Source organism: Nelusetta ayraudi, unplaced genomic scaffold (assembly GCF_046127955.1).
Source record: "Nelusetta ayraudi isolate G7.1 ecotype Tasmania unplaced genomic scaffold, CSIRO-AGI_Nayr_v1 ptg000048l, whole genome shotgun sequence".
Classification (NCBI taxonomy): domain Eukaryota; kingdom Metazoa; phylum Chordata; class Actinopteri; order Tetraodontiformes; family Monacanthidae; genus Nelusetta; species Nelusetta ayraudi.
Window position 1 is genome coordinate 14,306,135 of NW_027466098.1, and position 15,349 is coordinate 14,321,483.

The 15,349-nt window shown below is 42.8% G+C and overlaps 3 protein-coding genes across 6 annotated transcripts in view; 1 reads left to right on the forward strand and 2 right to left on the reverse strand.

The window, feature by feature from the left end:
- Window positions 1-15,349, forward strand: part of gemin4 (gem (nuclear organelle) associated protein 4) — a 79,791-nt gene that overhangs the window by 8,016 nt on the left and 56,426 nt on the right. The window lies entirely within an intron of this gene.
- LOC142895471 (heterogeneous nuclear ribonucleoprotein L-like) lies at window positions 447-8,435 on the reverse strand. The gene is made up of 14 exons (XM_076036558.1): window positions 8,329-8,435; window positions 7,232-7,347; window positions 6,848-7,085; window positions 6,486-6,571; window positions 5,865-5,961; window positions 5,685-5,757; window positions 3,244-3,276; window positions 2,637-2,708; window positions 2,147-2,394; window positions 1,914-2,035; window positions 1,631-1,832; window positions 1,439-1,496; window positions 1,093-1,206; window positions 447-1,008 (listed from the first exon to the last, which is right to left on the reverse strand). The coding sequence occupies exons 1-14, from the start codon at window positions 8,404-8,406 to the stop codon at window positions 950-952; spliced, it is 1,596 nt and encodes a 531-aa protein (XP_075892673.1). The 5' UTR covers window positions 8,407-8,435; the 3' UTR covers window positions 447-949.
- srsf7a (serine and arginine rich splicing factor 7a) lies at window positions 9,237-14,976 on the reverse strand. Of its 4 annotated transcripts, none has more exons than XR_012928217.1 (9): window positions 14,692-14,976; window positions 13,619-13,846; window positions 13,196-13,369; window positions 12,995-13,081; window positions 12,873-12,911; window positions 12,588-12,632; window positions 12,112-12,210; window positions 10,632-11,147; window positions 9,237-10,081 (listed from the first exon to the last, which is right to left on the reverse strand). XR_012928217.1 is itself a non-coding variant. In XM_076036554.1 (8 exons), exons 2-8 carry the CDS (start codon window positions 13,834-13,836, stop codon window positions 10,030-10,032), a joined length of 714 nt encoding a protein of 237 aa, XP_075892669.1. In that variant the 5' UTR covers window positions 13,837-13,846; window positions 14,692-14,965; the 3' UTR covers window positions 9,237-10,029. The 4 variants fall into 4 exon arrangements, 2 of the variants coding, with proteins under 2 accessions (XP_075892669.1, XP_075892668.1); XR_012928216.1 differs by having other exon boundaries at window positions 12,873-12,914; window positions 14,692-14,967; XM_076036554.1 differs by lacking the exon at window positions 10,632-11,147 and having other exon boundaries at window positions 14,692-14,965.

Below are 15,349 nucleotides of genomic sequence, written 5' to 3' on the forward strand. Positions count from 1 at the left end.
AACCAGTAAGATTTTACTGGGCTAACTTCTGACGCACACGCACGTAAGGTCATGTTTGAAACAACTGTTAAGCCTAGCACGTTTCATTTGACGAATAAGGAAAACCTCTTAAAACTATTATTATCATTAACAATTTAATTAGTAACAATAAAAGTAGTTAGATGTTCGTTCGTTTTAATATTGTTTAAACCTATATCACCCGATGGCTACGGTCGTGGAAATAAGTAATGGTTGTAATCGTATCCATGCATTACAACCAGCCACATTATTCTGTTACGCTTCATTGAACAAAAAACTTTAGATTTTTGTACATTTTCATTTTTTAAATCTTTATTTCTTATTCCTTCAGATTCTAGCACCAACAAACTGAAGAGACAACACACCTTCTTTACAACAAAAAAGTGGCAACACTTCCTTATCAAAATGAGAAAAAGTCAAAGGCCAGACACTTTAAATTATTTTTTATTTTCCTTTAAGAAAACTGTCCATCTGCGTGACAGGCACACAGAGGCAGAAATGATGAACAGAAATAGCAATCAAATTAAAAAATGTATAATAAAAAAAAACCCCAAAAGAAATCTGTTACAAAACGAAGTGGTAGAATGCCACTGCATTTCTTGAGCATAAAATCACTTTCAAATATGCCTTCTCACCTGTCGGGCTACTATATAAGCATAATATGAAAAGTAAAAGGACAATATTAAAGTAGATACTAAACCACATCTGGGGCATAAATGAACAATTTTAAGCACATATAAAGTTAGAATAATAATCAGATATGAAGAGTTTGTACTGGAGAGAGAAATTTCATTTTACAACATTTTGACTTGGGGGAAGAAAAAAAAAATACAGACGTCCCCCAGGTCAGTCGCAAACAGTCGTTGTATAAGAGACGATGAACATGGGGAATGATGGACTCATATTCCCCCTCCTGGATGCATGTGCATTATTAGTTGGCGTGTTGAACGGTGGAGAAACACAGTTTGAGGGTGTACGGGTAAGGTCCAGCTGAAAGAACAGAACAACAATTAATGGCATGAAAACCATTTGTCACAAGCCTGCTGGGTCACAACCTGCTGGTCTGACACCTACTTGCGTTTTTCATCTGGTAGTGGTTCATCATGGCCAGAGCCTCCATGGCATCATTGATGGACTCCCACTCCAGCAGCCCTGATGCACTACGGTCACTGGGAGCTGCTGCACCACCTAGTGGTTGTACCCACAAATAGGAGGGGGGGGGGGGGGGAATCAAAACAGTGCAACAAACTCTTGTAAAATGAGATTGAATTAAACACAAAAAACATCACCAACAAAGTCTGAATGCTTTCTTCGCTTTCGTAGAATTTCAGATAAATCAGTAGCTACATTCATTGGTAATAGTCGCTCTACCTTTTCATTATACAAGTTTAAAAAAATAAGAAAAACAGAAGAAGCTTACTCTTTCCAGTGAACATTTTAACATTGATGGGGGACTTGACACCAATCTCATCACATATCTGTGAAGGACACAACATTTATTAAGAATTGCATTCAAAAGAGGATTTCAATGATCAATTCTGTTTTGTTCAACACAAACGTCCTCTCATGTAAAAACATGAATGCAGACAGCCAGACTTCTCTGTGCACAGACCTGAGAGAAAATCTCTGGAGTGACATCTGGCTGGGCATTAAAGAAGTGCAGCACGTTGCTCGGATGCTGAATGCGGTTTTTTGCCGCCTGCTCGGGGGAGGTGAACCGGTTGTTCCTCGAACCGTGGAAGTCTTTGAAACTGCTTGTGCCGTCTTCGAGTTCATAGCATTGGCCGGGTACGATTGCTTGCTGCTTGGACACACTGCAAGAGGAGACGGCGTCCCAAATTTAAAATGACATTGATCGTGTTTTTGAGTCTGGAGGAGAGAAAAAAAACCCTCACCAGACGTTCATTCTTTGCGCAAAGAGGAAGGTGTTGTTCAGGTGAGTGATGGCGCGGTCCACAGCGTAGCAGTCTCCCATTTCCACCATCGCAGCTCCTGGCTTACTCTTCATGAACTTGACCTGTGGGACATGACGGAACTGAAAATTGAAAACTGAACAGAGCGTCTCCTCATGCTCGTTTTCTCAAAGAACTTCATTAGCCTCAACAAAGTGGAGGCTGGCAGTACCCACCCGCTCCACGTTGCCGTACAGACAGAAGATGTTGAAGACCCGGTCGGCGTTCATCTTCATGGGATCCAGTCCGTACACCATGACCACGGGAGACTCGGCGTGGGCGCCGTACTCCCCGGGAGGAGGGGGAGGGGGTCCATAACCTGGCCCATAACTCCTTGCACCACGTCCTCTCATTGGTGGACCCATGCGGCGGCCTTCGTAGGGCGGAGAACCATAACTCTCATCGTAGCCATGGTAACCACCTCCTGTAGAATTGGTTGGGTGGAGAAAAATATGTATCTGTTAAAAAGCCAAAATAAAATATTTAATTTTTAAAAAATATTTAAGGGAAGGACCATGAATACAGAATATGGATCTAGTTAATTTGCTGTCGAATGCTCTGATCTGCTTAAGTCTGAATGCCATTTCATAATAATCATTGTGATGACTTGATCTTCAACATCCACAAGTGTTGTGTCTGTGTTTTCTTGGGGTGTGACAGACTAACCATACTCAGAAGGATGGTCGCCCAGCAGGGCAGGCTGCCTCTGACGCTTGTTGGGGTTGGCGTTGACATCATCTATTTTTGGACAGAGGGGGAAAGGAAGAGAGGAGAAAGGAAACAAAAAATAAAATTGCTTTAAATCTCACAACAATGGAATGTCTGGACATTTGGACCAAAGAACCATGGCTAACTGATATTTTAAGCTCAAACATTTTTGGAGTTTGCACAATATTAGATTAACTAGTCACTAATCAACTGGTATGTGAGAGAGGTTTAGATTGCAAGACAGATTCAACTTGCTTCTCAGGGCAGTAGAATACACACAACCCCACTAATCTCTGGACAGGCTAAAGCAGTAAAACCAAGTAGCTGAATGACTGAAAATATTTAGGCTGATTACACACAAGACTTTAATTTTTCTTTTTATATGACCCTAAAAAGCACCGTTCTTTCTTTTACAGAAAGCATCTTAGATGCGTCAGTATGTTATGTGGAAAGGGGAGTAATGGCAGACATGAGGGGAAGTCATTATTAAAGTATAGAAAACAAAGTCACTGTCCAGTGATGCAAATGGCTCGATTTAAAAGTAAAAGTTTGTACGCTCACACACCTGTACCGCTCCCATTGCCATCTGCATCACCATCTGTACAGGTACACAATAATTGTACACAATCAGAATGGAAGCCAGGTTAATCAAAGACATCTGTGAGGGGAAGTGCAGCAAAGACCAATGGTAACAACCCTTAATACCCTCCTTTAAAAGAAAGAAATCCTCCATAAAAAAGGCAACAGCTTGCGGAAATACTGCAGTGAATCAAAGGTATCAAGTGATGGACAGTTCACCCAAAATTAGGTATTCATCCTTTAAATACTCATGTTTTTTAGATGCTGGGTTCAAGTGGCATTTTCCAATAGATATATTTTGGGTGAACTCTCTCTAAATAAATGTTCAACTTTCAATGTACCATTATCAGGGGGAAAAAAGAAAATATTAACCAAATATATAGACCACTAGATGGTGCTCAGTGTTACTAGACAAAGCGCACAAAGTGGGGGAAAAAAAACAACATTTGGCTGGTGGTTGTAGTCAAGTTACCAACCATCACAGTCTGATTATTTAGCACCAGTATTTATGTTGGCTAGCAGATTAAATATATAAAGGGGGAAAATATATTGAGAAACGGCACATCCTTTGCAGCAGATGAAGCAGAGACAAAGGCCATTTACAAAAGAAACCATCACAAAAAGGGAACCACGAGTATCAGATACCTAAATAGCAACATGACAGCCAAAAAAAAAAAAAAAAAAAAAAAAAAAAAAATACAGTTTGGATTAATAACTCCCAGGAAAACCACAACTTTCACCTTTATCCACGGGAAGGGAACAGGGAGACGTTAGACATTTCAAGAGGCAAAAAGAAAAATCAGGTCATGTCAGTCTTGTGTGCTGATGTTTGGTGCTGGGCGCGTTGCAGTCATGTGGTGCTGTGCAGTTATGATTCCCGAGGAGGGTCTCGATTTACTTACTGCATGCTTACAAACAGGGAGGAAGACATTTGCTGCAGCAGTTCCACCACTCGCCATTCAATTCAACTCATCCCACACTCTTATCCACTTCCTCTTTTGGGAGAAACAACTCGCCAGCTCAGAAGCCACTCCTGGTTTTGAAGTTGCAATGTCCATTGGATGAGAGCCATTTGGTGGGGGTTTCCGTCCATTTTGTTCCTTTTTTGGGGAGGGAAAAGTCCACTTAGTTGCCACTTGGCCTTGAGGCTGCCATAGAGAATATTTCAGTGGGGGAAGCTGGCTCCTCTTAGCCGCAAAAAGCCACACCTGCATCACATGGAAGGCGTTACACAGGTTCCACAGACTTCAAATTTTAAAAATGCACTTTTAAAAAAAAGGGATAGTTTAACAGGAATGTAGTCAGAACACTATAAGGAAGGGGAGATGACATGGGAAGAGCGAGAGAAAAAAGCAGATATCCGTGTGGAAGTCGTGAATGGGCTTTGAGTGTGCTTCATGGTGTTGTCAGCAGTGTCTTGTCTTCATCAGTTGTCTTATGTTGGAGCCAATGTGACTGGCTACAGCTGGGTTCGAGGTGTGACTCGTCTACAGGATCAGTGGGGTCACCGTCAGCAAGTGTTGGCAGTGTTTTTTTCCTGAAATATGTTGTTCTGGAGGCAATGGACAGCCCAGAAAAAGAAAAAAAAAGAAAAAAACACAGTACGGGATGGACAAAGGCTTTGACAACTCTCATGTTGTTGGGCTGCAAAGTACCGGTGTGCGTCATCTGTTGTATCGGGAGATGTCTGTCTGGGTGGATGCTGTGTCTTCTCTGGGTGTCAGTCTTCATCTGGTGTTGGTGCGAGCTTTGGCCTGCTGCCATGTGTCAGTTGCTTTTTTTTTTTTGCCTCAAAATGGGCGGGCAGGCGGTGAAGGTGGGAGGCCGGGGGCCAAGTGTAGCTCAGTGCCCAGAACTCGCCACCCTCGGAAGTGTGCGTTGTCTTCGTGGCTCTTGTGCTGGGATGCAGGAATGAGGAATGGGTGGTATCAGTCCTACAGATCGTCATGTTGAGTGGGTGACTTGTAGCGCATCCCCTTGTTTCTCAGGAGATGTTTGGCCCTCTGTATGAAAGTGGTTGTGTCCTCACTGAAGAAGTGGATGCTCGAGATGGTGGTTGCTGAGTGGAGATGTTGTCAGCATGTATCTGCCTCTCCCCCGTGCAGGGCAAATTCTTGTGAATGCGTCTCAGACTTGCCAAGACCATTTTGTTTTTACTGGGAGAAGGTATGGGTTAATTTAAGTTGCAGTTTGAACCGGTTAACTTATGCTGGTCCTTGCACACATTCTCACATTTAAACAGCAAAGGTTTAACACCTGACAGTCTGGACCAGTATCTATGATACAACACCAAATAAATCTGCCTGCTGAGGCTCCTCACACTAACAGTAAGGGTGCTGAGCAACGAAGGTCAAAAAATAAATCTATAACAAACAAAAACCCCTCATTTTCTGCTCAGGAATACGTTTACGTGTTTGAAAGTTTTACCTGGGCCTCCTAGGTTGGGGTTTGTGTAGTCGCAGGTGTCTTGGTCATTCTTGAAAACATTCAGACGAGTCGGCTGCAGAAGTACAAGGCATATTATGGTTGTTAGCGTAAAAACGCCACACTGTGTATTTGTAGAATTTTGAAAGCGCATTTTAGACTCAGCGGCACTGGAAGCGTTACCTTGGCATACTCGATCTTCAGTGTGCAGCAGCCAGAGTAGATGTCTGCACCATTAAGTGAGGCCTTGGCGCGCTGAGCACTTTGCACGGAATCAAATGTGAAGACACGGTTAAGGAAAAGACTTGACAATATCAGGTTATAGGGCTGGGCGATTTTGGTCAAAAATAAAATCCCCATATTTTTCTCTGAAAACTCGATTTTTGATTTCAATGTTTTGGGGGCAGGGGGGCGGAAATCTCGTTAAATATGCTACAAAAACGGGACAAGTGCATGTTGTATGCGACTTCGGAAAAATAATTTACCAGATAGTGGTGAGGGCAGCAAACAGAATCACTTCTTGGTTTAAACACCTGCTGTGGTCAGTGCAGATGCGAGTACACATAGGTAGCAACAGCTTCTCAAGGGGGGAGGAGGATTACGGTACCCAAGAGGTGCCAACACGGAGGCATGAAACAGCATTGCGACTAAAAAAAAAATCTGATTTCGATTTAAAATCGATTAATCGCACAGCCCTACCAGGTTAACGACCAAAAAAATGAAATTCTAATAATACAAATTAGGGGTTTTAAAGGTAGTGGTAAGACATGTAGACCCAGATCCTGCACCCATGAAAAAGGATATTCAACCATCGCCTGGACACCATTCTTCCGGAAGATGACTATTCTCTGGACAGGCCCGCAGTTGTTGCAGATCGTATAGAGAACATCCTATACAAACAGAAACAAATGTTTTTTTTGCAGAACTGTGTACACAAACTCTACTCATGTCATGGAATAATTCAGCAGTTTAACCTGGCATGCCAATTAACAAGTCATCAATCAATCAGTCAAAGACAAAAACAGATGGTTTTGCAAACTGGCATGACCTTCTTTTTAAATTACGCAACAATAGAAAAGTCCAAATACAATGAACGTAATAAACAAATGAATGTCAAATTACAGAACAAATTTTAAACACAAAAAAGAACAAACACTGGCATTTACCGTAGTGATAGGGTAGATGGGGTTCATTATTGTGAGTAAAAGAACATTGTTCACGCTCCTCGAGTCGTCGGAGTCTCCTGGCCTGGAGATCTTCTGGCTGGTGGAGTAGTTGATAAAAGCCGGGTGGCCGGCAATGTAAACCGGGTTGTCTGCAGCATAGGTCACAGCTGTGGATGATCCATTCATGTCCTCATACTCCACCAGCGCCTGACGCTTCTTGGGCATCACAACCACATAGCTACAATCAAGAGCAACGCAGGGTCGAGAGTCAGAATGTATCCTGAGTGTACATTGGCAACGCACTGTATTTTGTGTTCCTCTGAAAAAAAAATTACACACTGGGAGTTAAGTCCTTTTTCCATTCCAATCAATTCCATTTCATACCTGATGGTCCCAAACTCTTGCAAGCCCTCCACGAGGTCGGCTTCTGTTACCCCATCCACCAGACCCCGGACATGCACCACCACAGACGGAAGGGTCTTATGCGGATCATCATAACTCTATTAAATGAAAAAAATAAAATAAAATGAATAAATACATAAAATTTCCAAACACTTTTAGTTTAAACTGTTTATTTTTTGGTACTTGACCGACGTGATATTCAAGTTTATCGTTGGTTCAGAGATGGCGGGCAAGTTTAAGGGCAACAAACGGAACTATAAACTGTGAGATTACGTATCGATGCTAGTTGCATCAAAGACTCTAGGTTCACTTGGAGTGTCGATTGATTGATTTATTCATTTGTTCAATTACTTTACAGTACCAATATGTCCAAACGAATCCATTCCAATTCGTTCACGCTACGCGCCAATTTACAAGCTCTCAATAAATGTACTGCCTTACCGCCGTACTGTTATTTACGAAAGGAACAACAGCCAACATTGAGACATGCTAGCGCTAACGCAAAGTGCTGGCGTCGCCGGAAATCTTCCAACAGCGTGTTTTCTGTGCGTGTGTGTGTGGGGGGGAGGAGGGGATTTTCTATACCTCTTACTCTTTCGATAAGAACGCATAAAAACGTATTAGTAAAATAAATTGATTGGGGACGCGGTCGCTTAAAACAACTCATGTGAGAGTCGGTCGCGTGTGTACGTCCTGCAAGGACTCTCTGGCGTTAGCAAGAAGCTAGCATCATGCTAACTTTACCGGTCTGAACAAAGCCGCGCTCGGAGGCCCAGGCTGGGCAACCGCCCTCAAATGACCCAGTTGTGACATTACAGCACAGCGAATTGAACACGCTATATGAGAGGCGAACTCACTCATCTAAAACCTTTTTTGAAACAACTTATCTAAAGAGCCGATCAAATTAATGTGCAACTCTTGTGGCATCAATGAATGAACTGTCCGCGTTAGCTCACTGCCGGTGACGCATCGCGGCGGTTTCCCGTTGCGCATCCAAACACGCATTAAAATAAGCGCCGCAGTCGTTTTCCACTCCGCATGGAAGAGTGCTAACGGTGGAAATTACACGGATAACCCACCGTCGACATTCCCTCGGTTTTCTGCCTTTTCGTTGCCCTCCCGTCCTCGCCGTAGTAACGTCCCGATGCGGTAGCCATGTTGTCCCGATTAAAAAGAATTGTGGTAGTGAGGACGAACCGAAATGGACGGAAAAGTCAAGAAAAACGAGGCAGGATTCGCCACGCCCCGTGCGCGACTACCGAACGTGCAGATTAACTGAGGTAGCTGTCAATCACATTGGACTGGAGGGACAGCCAATTAGAAAAGGAGGAGCGCGATCGACCTCCTTAAAGCTATACAATCGACTCAACCTATATATTTAAATCTACCTATATACGCTTTAATATTTTATAATTGCTCTTGCGGTAATACTCGGCAATGCTGGAGCAGTTGGGATACTTTCAGTTTCTTTCGAATCAGTCTGGAAAGAAATGGCGAATATAATTAAGGGTGGCCTCAGATTCAAGGCGAACCAGACGACTGTGTAAGAACTATGCGTGCCGAGAACTGTGGTAGGGACGACGGGCCAAAAGCTTGGAAAAGCATAAATCAAAGATCCCTCATTATACTGCACAAAGGCCGATTGTTCGCTTCAACCTGCCCCTGTGGAAATGCAGTGACCGATTAGAGATCATACACTAATTTGCCTGAATAAGCTTGATATTACAATATCGCGATCACTGCCATTGATGCTGCGTAGCTCCAGTTTTAATACTGCGGCTCTCCAGGGGGAGAATTTACATAAGACTTTTGCATGGCCGTCCAACAATGCCAGTATTTACACGTTTATCTGACCTGTGTTTTTAATGAGGAAGTGATAGCGTCTAAGTCTAAAGTGTATTACGATTGAGTGCAATTTATGTGTCTTCATTTATGCTTTGCAAATATGAATTCATGCATTATTTAATTAATAAAGTGAGGCACCACAGACCGTTGTTGGGATTTATTTAAACTAAAACTGCCACTGTTCATTCAGGAACAGAACAAAACTCTTAAAGCAGCCCTTACAGAAATGAAAAAGAAGCACTGTAAACATTTTAAAAATAACAAAAATCACATGAAAGCAACTTTTCCACACACAGTGAAGGTGATCAGGTCTGTCAAAAGGGGCAGTGCAGCATTCAGAGAACGGTAGGAATGTTACCTCATTGAAAGGCATGCAGACCAGCAATTTACCTTTTATTTCCTTACTAGCAGAATGTTTAATAATATATGAATACAATCAAACTTCTGGAGCTATACAGGCAAAAACTGCAGATCTTAAATAGAGAAAATATTTCTGAAACCTAGACAAAGGCCTTTTTTTTTTTTTTAAAGAAGCAGTTTTCATAGTTGTTCTTAGAACATGCAAAATGAGGGATTTTTTTTTTTTTTAACTGCAATTTAACCTGCATAAATCATTCTCTAAATGTGAATCAGCAATATTCCAAAACACCACACACGTGGGCAATCCTGCTACACAACTTCTGAGAAGATTACTGTTGCAGCAGCTGGTACATTTAAAATAATCTCTATGATATGAAAACAGATTCATGCCACCAGCTAGTACTGTTTGAGGCTGTACAAAAGACTACAATCATAGGAAGAAAAGTCAAAAAGACCTGAATTAAATGAACAAAAACCAAAGGAACACAGTTGCTGAAGGGCTGTGAAAGTAGACAGGATGCAGGTGTTGACAACCTGCCTGCTAAGCAGAAGGGTAAGGGGACTAATTGTCTTCTTCAGTCATCTGCTGGTGTAGGACTCCGGTTTTGAGTGGGTGAACGGGAACGACTGAAACAGAAGTGGACAAAAGTTAGCTTGCCAAAGGGGAGAATGTTAAACATCAAAAATAATTTCCCACAATACAATGTATAAATGTAAAATTTGTGTGTTAACATTTCTATAAATGCTGCAATTACTAAAACATAGAAGATAATCTTGTAATTCTATGAATGGTGTTATTCATATGGGTTTAATTGTCCCTTAGGAGACATTTTATATACAAAAAGAGGAAGAGAATAAATGGTTGATAACTGCCCAGTACCATGACTAGTAGAAAAACTATTTAAAAAGGTCATAGTTGTCTATGACGGTATTGCAGCCTACAGTTATAATACTGCTGCATAACAAAAATAGGAAACTGACATGGCACTCAAGACATCCCCACCCTCATCCTCACTCTTACACATGCAATCAACACATTTGTAATCTGAGCATGCTTGTAGCAGAAGAAATATTCAACTCTAGCAAAATGTAATCACCAGTTTCCCAGACTACATCAACCATATGCAATTTCTTTCACCATGAACATGAGCTTGTCAGGGGGTTGAATTTTGGTTACCTTTGCAGACAGTGGCAGATACAACAAGTACAGAGATCGAAGGACGATAGGACCGAAGGACGGATGACTACAACTTGGAGAGACTGGGCGGCTCTTGAAGACTGATCTCTCGTCAGCTCTCTCACTCTCAGAAGCTAAGTCAGAGGGCGATGAACTCTGGTAGGTCGGTATTGGGTTAAAAGCTTGTGGTCGAGCTCTGCTCTGTGTGGGGTCAGGCCTCTGGCAGATCTGACGGTTGGCTGGGTGACTCTAGTAGAACAACTTTATGTGTGCGCGGGCTGATCTTGTCTGCGCGTGTGCGTCGGTTGAACAGACGGTCACCCAGTCACAGTGGGGAGGGAGCGGTTGGTCGGAAGGTCGACCTCTTTCTCGCTGTCTAACACCAGATGCAGGCGAAGGCTGATCTCAGGTCAGCGCTTAAGTCACCCTCCCGCAGGACGTACACACCGCCAGCTGGCAGACCCTGGGCCTGGGATCAGCTGCGGTGACTGTGCAGTGCTCAGCTCCCACCACACGCTTTAAAGAAAATATGAAAAATAAACAAAACTGCTGCAAATATGCTTTATAAAGGTTACACGAAAGGTGTGGTTTGGCTGATGTTAAAGGTTTTAAGAGGTCTACAAGCCAAATCAAGAATAGGGAAATTTAATTTCAGAAAATACATTTACAATGTTTACAATACTGTCTTAATTAGCTCAACATAAAGAAGTCAATTCAAAGAAAGTTATTTTCTCTTTTGCTACATCACCTTCAATTAATCAGATATGACACTACATCTAAGGTGGTGTTATCAATAAAGAGGGACTAAACAGAGACATTGGGGCATCTTGCTGGATTTAATTGCCAAGAATCACTGAGCTAAAGCTGTCTTAATAGACACTATCTCTCCTGTGCTTGCATTTCAAGTTGGACAACTGATGTGTCCATAAGCAAATACTTGAAAAACAGAGCACAAGAGAGGGCCCTACACTTTCATCTGATCATAAAGCCCTAACCAAAGGATGGAAGGATCTGAGTCAGTCCTCTGCCATTTCACTGGAGGTCAGCAGAGGTGGTGGCGGCGGCGGCAGCAGCAGCAGCAGAAGACACGGCACCAGATGAGGGTCTCTCTGTGTCGACGAAGCGAACTGGCCTGGCTGGTTGTCCCCCTCACCGTCCCGTGGCAGTCGTCAGATGGCACGTCGCTTCCATGTTTAGGGGAGGGGGGGGGGGGTCTATCGAACCCTAACTCCCTGACCAGGATGGAGCTCCTAACACTGGCTACTGACATAACCTAACTCACCCTCTCACGTAATAAAAGAAAAGCTAAGCTTTATGGCGGTTGATCTAGATGCTAATGAAAACCCTGTCCTGATATAGTGCCTAGGCCTAGAGTGTCTTGGCAAAAACACTGACATTTTGTAGGACTAATACACAGAGATGCATCATACAACCTACAGGCTGTTGTAGTGAATAAGAAACACAAAGAGTTCAAGTTTACCTGTTTCTCTTGTGGTTGGCTGACTTAGAGCGTGAGCGAGATCGGGAGGCAGAGCGTCTCCTTGGTGCCGAACCAGACCGAGACCAAGATCTGGAGCGACTGTGGAGCGAAAAGTAACAAATACAAGAGAATGGTATTTTACACGTATTTGTCAGTTTAAATCAAGATACAAAAATGACACCACACACAATTTCATTCCAGGAGAACAAATCAGAACAATCACCAAAAAACAGTACTTAACATAAATCAACCGAATCATCAAATGCATTACGTTTGGTTCTGATGAAGCTGTGGCATTTTAAACTCCATCACTTAACATTTACATTATCAATTGTAGTTGCATTTAAATCACCCTTGACTTTGGATTATTCCCTCACAAACCCACACCAAAATATTGAAAATAAAGATGGGTGTTTGAAAGAACATTCTTGTAATTACCTGCATGCTTTTAAAAATGTGCATGTTACATAACCTACCTTCTCGCTGGAGTCCTAGACCTGGAACGAGCATGGGAACCTGACCTGAAGAGACAAGAAATTAACTGGATTACTTTCAGACAGCATGGTAAGCAATCAAAATAGCTCATGCACTAACATACATACATTAAAATGTAAAAACTGAGCATGCATGACATGAATTTACAGTCATGTCTCTGTAAAACTAGACTAACAACTCTAAAATACTTCTTATTTATTCAGAAGTACAATCTTAAGATCCAAAACACAGACAAATAAACAAAACCATTAAATCTTTGTTCCTACCTGCTTCTGCGTCTGGAATAGGACGGAGATCTGCGACGGCTTCTGCAAAAATAACATTAATTAATGTTGGGTATGTTCTCCGTTCAGGCCTAATGTAATGTTAAACAACACTGTATATGTACCCGCTGTAGCTACGGCTGCGTGAGCGGGATCGGTAGCGGCGTCCACGGGATCCGGATCTTGAGCGCGAGCGGGACCGAGATCGTGACCTGAGAAGGTGTAAAAAAAGAGAATCTATCGTTTTAGAAATAGTGCTGCAGTAAAGTTGAAAAAATGAATAAATAAAAACAAGGCAAACATGCATTTAACTTAATAATTCTCACCTGCTTCTACGACCCCTCTTGCTGAAGCGATAGCAGTCATAGGCATAATGGCCTCTATCGCCACACTGATAACACCGATCATTGGGATCAAACTGTCGTCGGCTGGGACGCCCTCTGCCCTTTCTGGACATACCAGTTGACATTTCAACACGAACACGGGAACCACACAGGAGTCTAAGGAGGAAAGGGACAAATGGGAAAAAAGAATGAGATGAGGAAGAAATTTTTCACAATGATCTCATTATACAAAAACCTAACATTCCAATACATGTTAATAGATTTAGAATATACTTTTTGACAGACCTCACGATATTAAGTAGCCTAAACACATGAGCTAATTTTTACACTAGATAGTAAGGATGTGGGCAAATAAAGTATCATAGTAAATCTTTTGAGAAGTCACTCGGACATGTTGTCACTCACTTTCCATCCATGCCTTTCACAGCATCCTCTGCATCTCTGGAGTCCTCAAACTCCACAAAGGCAAACCCAGGTGGGTTCCTGGCCACCCAGACACTTCTTAGTGGGCCATAATAGCTGAAGGCTCGCTCCAGCTCCCCCTTGGCAGCACCATTACCCAGGTCACCCACATAAACCTTGCAGTCGGGGGCCCGAGACGAGCTCCGGGAATAGTGTGACATATCTCCCGTCCTGCAGGGAGACATGAAAATGCAAACTGATTATGTAGCAAGAAAACTGTATCATATACTGAGAATTTCAAACTTCTTATCTAATCAAAATTACAATGAAATAAAAGGTGGTGGGGATATCCACAAAGAATGATGGCACCACACAACCTGATTTAGATACACTTTGGCGCAACTGGATTGTTATTTATGAGTCGTAATCCCGAGTCAGCAACGTAACCTAATCTAAACGTGTAACAGCACACCGTCGGAGAAGATTTAAAAGCAGCGCCATTGCGGCCCCCATGGTGGCTTCTCGAGTGCCGGAGAGCGCGCCAAACACGTTCTCCGGAAATCTCGTAATATTTGTCTAATACACATCAGCAAAACAAATTAGCCTGCGGAATGAAAGCGGCGTGGATGCCTTTTTAAACGCAAATAACCATTAACCGGTCGAGCCACTTGTTAGGATTCCCATATCCTGATCAATAAAAGGCTCAATTTCCATGTGCGATATAGTATCCGGTCGCCTCTGTGAGCGCAACCACACTTTTCTCTACTATACGGTCACAAAATAAATTCCTCACAGTCAAATACTACAAAATGCATTTAATTATCCAAGTCATGTGCTGAAGTTATCTCAGTTACAGACTGTAGACAACGCAATTGTGCGATATTTCTAAGATATGCTAATCGTTATCAGGCATATACCATATTACCGTTTGCAACACAACAACCGTTCCCGAAATTTATCAGACAAGAAGATATTTTCGGGGTTTTTCGCCTTAATATCAAATTTTAGCCGAAGGCCTCGTATCCGCCTGGTCATAAACAATGGCGATTGCACGCGTTAGCAACGATGGACGTTACCTTCTTCCGCCGTTCCGTTCGCGCTCAGTTCCGTGCCCAGATGAAACTAAGCCGTCCCCAACTGAAGCCAGTGGAGGTTTTCACCGAGCAACCCTTTAAAACAACTAGCGGCAACTACCTAAGCCACCACACCACATAAGATAAATGAAACTTCGACGTCCTTCGTTCGCGCAGGTTGACCGGCAGGGGCAACGAACCTTAGCGAACTCCAGCCGAGCTACCAGGCCATGTGACTTCCGCTCATGCGCCGTCGGATTTTAATAGCGCAGCGACTCCCGCTGGCGATGAATAGAGCCGCGGGTGGGAGGGAGGGAACGAGGGAGACGAGATGGTTTTGGTGGGGTCCTTCTAAAGAAATCAAGTGATGTGGCGATACCATTCACGACGCCCCACCCTCTGATTGTTTAACTACTCTCCCTTTTCAACATGTAATCTGTTGTACGACACCGGGTTTTGTCCATGTAGTGTTGATCATTTCAAATCGATTGCGCCAAATCTCATTCCTATAGGTACGAGTAGTAAATACTTGTTTTTGTGCTTCCTGCCGTTTACAGTCCTATGTTGTCCTATTTTGTATTTCCATTCGACGCGTCTTCAGATTCACAGCCGACCGATACTGTTTTTCTATCGTGAAATACTAAAACCAAAGTTGCTGGTA

Coding starts and splice junctions, on each gene's coding strand:
- LOC142895471 (XM_076036558.1), bottom strand. CDS start 8,406: ATGGCTACCGCATCGGGACGTTACTACGGCGAGGACGGGAGGGCAACG. Junction 1,207..1,438: donor TAAAATGTTCACTGGAAAGA/GTAAGCTTCTTC, acceptor TACAACCACTAG/GTGGTGCAGCAGCTCCCAGT. Junction 1,009..1,092: donor CTACCAGATGAAAAACGCAA/GTAGGTGTCAGA, acceptor CTGTTCTTTCAG/CTGGACCTTACCCGTACACC.
- srsf7a (XM_076036553.1), bottom strand. CDS start 13,836: ATGTCACACTATTCCCGGAGCTCGTCTCGGGCCCCCGACTGCAAGGTT. Junction 12,915..12,994: donor CGCAGCCGTAGCTACAGCGG/GTACATATACAG, acceptor TTATTTTTGCAG/AAGCCGTCGCAGATCTCCGT. Junction 12,211..12,587: donor TCTAGGACTCCAGCGAGAAG/GTAGGTTATGTA, acceptor TTCGCTCCACAG/TCGCTCCAGATCTTGGTCTC.